Source organism: Melospiza georgiana, chromosome 6, assembly GCF_028018845.1.
Source record: "Melospiza georgiana isolate bMelGeo1 chromosome 6, bMelGeo1.pri, whole genome shotgun sequence".
NCBI classification, from domain to species: domain Eukaryota; kingdom Metazoa; phylum Chordata; class Aves; order Passeriformes; family Passerellidae; genus Melospiza; species Melospiza georgiana.
The window spans coordinates 58,709,646-58,715,585 of NC_080435.1; the positions used below are offsets into that span (position 1 = coordinate 58,709,646).

At 59.4% G+C, this 5,940-nt stretch overlaps 1 protein-coding gene across 1 annotated transcript; it reads left to right on the forward strand.

Moving 5' to 3' along the window:
* Positions 1 to 262: 262 nt before the first annotated feature.
* LOC131084867 (homeobox protein SIX1) lies at positions 263 to 2,386 on the forward strand. Its single transcript, XM_058026628.1, has 2 exons — positions 263 to 822; positions 1,792 to 2,386. The coding sequence occupies exons 1-2, from the start codon at positions 263 to 265 to the stop codon at positions 2,078 to 2,080; spliced, it is 849 nt and encodes a 282-aa protein (XP_057882611.1). The 3' UTR covers positions 2,081 to 2,386.
* The last annotated feature ends 3,554 nt before the right edge of the window (positions 2,387 to 5,940 follow it).

The window sequence follows — 5,940 nt, forward strand, 5'->3', positions numbered from 1 at the left end:
GCGGCGGCGGAGCGGGGACAAAGTTCCCCCCGGCGCCGCGACGAGCATCCCCGCTCGCCCCGCACGCCGCCCTCGGCTGCCGCAGCGCCTCCCCGCTCTGGGGCCGGCACCGGCACCGGGATCGGGATCAGCTCCGGGCCCGGGCCCGGCGGGCGCCTACCCCGCGCCCCTCCGCCGCCGCGCTCCCGCGGGGTGCCCGTCCCTCCTCGTCCTCCTCCTCCTCTTTCTCCTCGCCGTCCTGCGGCCGCCGCCGCGCTCGGCCATGTCGATGCTGCCGTCGTTTGGCTTCACGCAGGAGCAGGTCGCCTGCGTGTGCGAGGTGCTGCAGCAAGGGGGGAACCTGGAGAGGCTGGGCCGCTTCCTCTGGTCGCTGCCGGCCTGCGACCACCTGCACAAGAACGAGAGCGTCCTCAAGGCCAAGGCGGTGGTGGCCTTCCACCGCGGCAACTTCCGCGAGCTCTACAAGATCCTGGAGAGCCACCAGTTCTCGCCCCACAACCACCCCAAGCTGCAGCAGCTCTGGCTGAAGGCGCACTACGTGGAAGCCGAGAAGCTGCGGGGCAGACCCTTGGGCGCCGTCGGCAAATACCGCGTCCGCCGAAAATTCCCTTTGCCCCGCACCATCTGGGACGGCGAGGAAACCAGCTACTGCTTCAAGGAGAAATCCCGGGGCGTGCTGCGGGAATGGTACGCCCACAACCCCTACCCGTCCCCGCGGGAGAAGCGGGAGCTGGCGGAAGCCACCGGCCTCACCACCACCCAGGTCAGCAACTGGTTCAAGAACAGAAGGCAGCGGGACCGAGCGGCGGAGGCGAAGGAAAGGTACGTGCCACCCTCCGGTCCCCGCTTTTCCCCTGCTCCACCGTGCGGGGGGCGTTTGGGAGCCCCGGGAGCTGCTCCGGGAGCGCGGCGAGTACGCGGAGCCGGATGGGATCGGAGCCACGAAAACACACGGTTCCCTTCCCTTCCCCAAATCCCCCTCCCCCTGCTTTTTTCCTTTCTTTTTTTCTTTTTTTTTTTTCTTTTTTTCTTTTTTTTTTTTTCGTAAACCGCGTTGCCTTTTCCCCTTCCAAAATGGGTTTTTCACTCGTCCTCACCTGCCCTGGGGCAGCAAGCAGCCCCCACCGTGCTGTTCCAGGCCGCTCGGCCGCCTTTGTTTGCGAGCCGGGAGCGATGCGGGGAGCGCCGGGGATGCCGGGTCCTGTGCGGCCGGGATCGGGCAGGGCAGCTCTGGAGCTCGGAGGAGGAGGGAGATGCAGCTCCGGGATGGCGAGGCGGGGGAAGAAGAGGGAGATGGGGATGAGGAGGCGCTGGCCAGGCCGCCCGTACCGAGGCCACCCCGGAGGCGACACGGTGGCCTCGGTGCGAGGCGGCCGCTCGGCCCGGGGAGACCGAGAGCCACGGAGGGAATCTCCTCCAGTCACCGAGGCTCCTGGAGAAAACCCCGCGCTCAGCTCGGCCCCGGGCCGCACTTTAATTTTTAATTAAAAGGAAAGGAAAACTGCCCCTCAAAAAAAAAAAATCCCTTCCTCCTCACCTAAATTATCGGGCTGTTCGGTGTGTTTATTTGTAGGAGTAGTAAAAGAAATAGGGACGATCCGTTATGAAATTATTAGGATTGTTTTTCCCCCCTTGAGAAGCATCTGCTCCCACGCTGGAACTAAACGCGAAGGATTTACGGTGGGCATTAGCACAATGCCCATCCCCGCCGCCTCGTGCCCGCCCTAACATCCCCGTCCTGCGATTATTTATACAAATTTAATTTTTTTTTTTTTTTTTGTCTTTCCGCAGAGAGAACACGGAAAACAACAACGCGGCCACCAACAAACCGAACCAACTCTCGCCTCTGGACGGGAGCAAACCGCTCATGTCCAGCTCCGAGGAAGAGTTTTCTCCTCCCCAAAGCCCGGATCAGAACTCGGTCCTGCTCTTGCAGGGGAACCTCAGCCACGCCAGGAGCTCCGGCTATTCCCTGAGCGGCTTGGCCGCATCCCAGACCCCGCACAGCCTGCAAGGCCACCAGCTCCAGGACTCGCTGCTGGGACCCCTCACGTCCAGCCTGGTGGATCTGGGATCCTAAAGGGCCTCGCCGGAGGATCGGGAGAGGAGGTTCTGCTCGGGGACAGAGGCTCTGGGTTGTACATAGAGGACAGCACCCGGTTTTACAGGTCACCCGCTGATTGCTAACGGGACTCTCGTCTCTTTTCACACAACCCCACACCGGCTCTTGCTCCAGTTCCCCCTCAGCGTCTCCCACTGTCACCACGATTTTTTAATTATTGTTTTTTTCCACGTAGCCAAACGCAGAGAGCGGCAATACCCCTCATCAGCCCTTGGAGCTCAAACGAGATCGTCCCAACGGGAATTACAAAAAAAAAAAAAAAAAAAAAAGGGAAATTAAAAAAAAAAAAAAAAAAAAAAAAGAAAATAAAACCCCAAATCCCTGCTGGATCCGATTGTACCCAAACAAATGCCGCGGGCGCCGTGGGGCAGGGTCGGCCGGCACATCCCTGCTGCTGCTGCCTGGCCCGGTCCCCGAGGAGCTGGGACGGGGACAGAGGGAGAGAAACGCTGCACCGAGCCCTGTGGCCGAGTGGGAGGAGGGAGGGGAAGTTACGTTTACATTTTTCATATTTAGCCTTACCAAAAAGATTTCGATCTAGTTTAAATTAAAAAAAAAAAAAAAAAGAAAAATACAGAAAAAAAAAAAGAAAAAAAAAAAAGAAAGAAAAAGGAGTGAAAAAAAATGTATCAAAAGCTGCAGTATTAGAGTTTTACCAAGTGCCTGTGTCTGACCGCGGCCGTGCGAGGCAGATACTGAGTGGGCTCCCGTGGACCCGCGTCCCCCACTTTTCTCCTCTTCGGTGGTGAAACGCATCGATGCGGCTAAAAATTAGGATAATAATAGTAATAATGAAATCGACGGCCATTTCCTCCCAAAGTGCCCCGCCGGTTCCCCGCTGCCTTCTCCCGCCCGTGCCCGCCCTCCGGCTTGCAGAGAGCCCGCGGATGGCGCTGCCTGTCTCGAGTATTTGTTACCAAAAATCGCATGTGCTTTCGGGTTTATTTTCTATTGTACCTAAACAGTCTAAATTAAACAACGCTGATGGCAGAACACCCAGGCTGCGCTTTTCTTTGCAGGGGCGAGCCCGTGCCCCTCTGCCCGCCCTCGCCCCTTCCCCACGGGCTGCAGCGGAGCTGAGGAGGAGCCGGTGCCTCGGTAAGGGAGCAAGGACGGGGACAGAGGAGCCTTGGAGCCCGCTGTGCCCCCTGAGAGCAGGACACCCGGCCGGGAGGGAGCGCCCGGCCCGCCCCGTCGGGGCCTCGCCGCTGCCGGTTCTCCCTGTCGGCGTTTTGCATCATTTAGTGCGTGTTTATTTAAGTCTCGGCCGTGTTTGTGCTCGGGGTCCCGGGCCATGGAGAAATGTCACCCTCTGCAGGAGGGTCTCGCCCTCCCGCTCCATCCGCGGCGCGGAGCCCCGCGGGGATCCCACCCGCGGCCGGGCCGGGCAGCGGCTCCGTGCCCGGCGGAGATGGGGTTTATTTATAAATGTCACCCCGCCGGGCTCCGGGGACAGAGGGGGAACCGCCCCGGGGCTCTGGGATGGGCTCCCTGCCGCCCCTCGGGGGAGCCGGAGCGGATCCCGCCGGGATTTCTGTGCCCACGATGCTTTGGGGGGCATGGCCGGGTTAGCGGAGACCTCCTGCCCGGCGGGCACAGCGTGGCACCGAGGGCACAGCGCGCAAATGCCGCGCACAGAGCTGCTTGCGCTGCTCTGCGGAGCCGGGATTGTGGGGGAGCACGAAGCCCCCTCTCTTGGTGTGCAGCGACCCCCAGCCCGGCTGGGGAAGGGGACAGGAGGCGGCTCCTGCTGCCTGACCCGCCGGGACATTGGGGGACAGGACGGGACAGTCCGTGCCCCCGCTCCGGGCTCATCCTCTTGTCCCTTTTTGGGACCTTCATCACCTGCCGGGGGTCCCATCCAGCGCAGCCGCTCCCGTCCCTCGGGCAGAAAAGGGGAGCCCCCGGGGAAATGCAGGATGTTTGTAGGGTCAGCAGCTGCGGGCTCCACGCCTGGAGGATGGATAAACTCCGGCTCCGTTTGTTTCCCAAACCGCGGGCTCGGTGAAGAGGAAGGATAAATATCGCCCGGGGCCGCAGCCCTGCGCGGCGGGAAAGCCAAGCAAGGAGTCCTAACCAGGAGGTATTTTCAAAGCAAACAGCTCGAAGGCGTGTAGGCAGGGACAGGGTTGGTTGTTGAAGGCTGGGGAAGGTGCCATGGGATGCTGCCCTTGCCCAAATCCCCCTTTCCAGCACACACCTGCAGCCCGCAGGTAGTCGCAGGCCCCCCAACCTCAGAGCCCTTCCCACCCCGTGCTCTCCATTTCCCAAAAGGGAGAGGTTGGCAACAGGTGGGAGGTGGAAAGGAGGGATGGAGGGTGCTGAGGGCATCCCCCTGGAAATACCTCCCTAGCCAGCCGTCAGGTAGGAGCAGGGCGGCCCTGGAGCCGAGCCAGGCACAGGTTGCTGAGCTCTCCTCGATCAGGTTTGACCTCGCAGCAAGCTTTTCACAGCAGGGCCAGCCCGGGGAGCAGCCCCAGGCTCCGTCTCACTGAGCTCTGCTTTGTGTTTCCACCGGCAGGAAGGGGTTAATTCGCCCCCTCCCCACTCCCGTTCACCCCCCAGGACAGATTTCACACTGTGTCCAGGTCAGCCAAAAAAGGGGAGGAAACAGAGCAGCAGAATGATTAATTCTACCTGCTTTTCCCATGAGTGATCACCTGCTTTCGGGGTCATGAATAGCAGGTAGCTCTCCCCGTCTCCAGCTCTGAGAGCCTCATTTGTTTGGTGACAGCTGAGTGACAAGACCTGAAATCCGAGCCCTCAACTTTGCCTGATGTGTGGATAAAACCCTGGATGTTCCCTCAAACATTTCAGGAAATGAAAGTTGTAACGCGATCCCTCGTGCGCCCACATCTCCCCCAGCAACACACAAAAGCTCAAAGGAACCTTCTCGGATTAAATTCAGCCTGGAGAGGATGGAAGGAAAATGGAGAGCAGGCTGAGAAAGCTGGAACTGGCAGGCTTTTCTCCAGCACTTATTGGAAATGTCTGTCCAAAGCAGGGATTTAGAAAGGTCACCTCCACCGTAAGCGCTTCTTCCTCTGTTGGATTCAGATGGGCAGCCTGGTGCTCCCCAGCCCAGCCCCACCTTTGGGACAGCCTGGGGAGGGCTGTGGGGTGCACTGGGGTTCCCCAAGCAGGAAATTCAGTGTATAAAAGCAAATACCCAAGGAGAAAGGCAGCCAGCCCCCTGCTCTCTCCTTGTTTAATTTCCTGGGTCACGCTGAGCCAGCGCTGTCCTGTCCCCAAACCACAGCTCTGCTCTGCCCTGTCCTGCTGCCATCTCCTGCCAATCCCCTTCCCCACCAGCCCCCCAAATCCCACTCTCTGCCCCCACAATCCTGGGTCATGTGTTGGCAAACCCTCCACAGGAGCTGCTGGTGAGGAGTGGATGCTCGCTCAGCCCTTGGATTTAAATCAACATTTCCAGGCCTGGCTCCCTAAAGCTTGCACATCTCCAGCTGCAATTCCAGGAGCCCAGAGCTAAAATGTGGCACATTTGTGCTCTGTGTCTTTGCAAACCAGGCCTGAACAGCCAGAGTTTCATTTTAAGCACAGGTTTTTGGGGATGTCAGCACCTGGAATGAGTCCAGGTGTGTGGAGCTGTCAGGATTAGGCCAAGGCATCCCAACCCCCTCTCTCCTGGGGAGGTGTTTGATGGAGCTGCCTGTCACCAGGCAGCCAGTGGCTGCTTCTGCTGTTATCCAGCCTGAAGATAAAGCACTATTTAACAACTGTTTAACTATTCCTGAAGTGCTCCAGGATCTGCAGGCTCTGTAAAAGAAAGAGCGCACGCCCCGAGATAACTCTTCACC

Excerpts from the sequence above, each read along its gene's own strand:
- LOC131084867 (XM_058026628.1), top strand. The coding sequence starts at position 263 with ATGTCGATGCTGCCGTCGTTTGGCTTCACGCAGGAGCAGGTCGCCTGC. Across the intron at positions 823-1,791 it reads GCGGCGGAGGCGAAGGAAAG|AGAGAACACGGAAAACAACA; the intron begins GTACGTGCCACC and ends GTCTTTCCGCAG.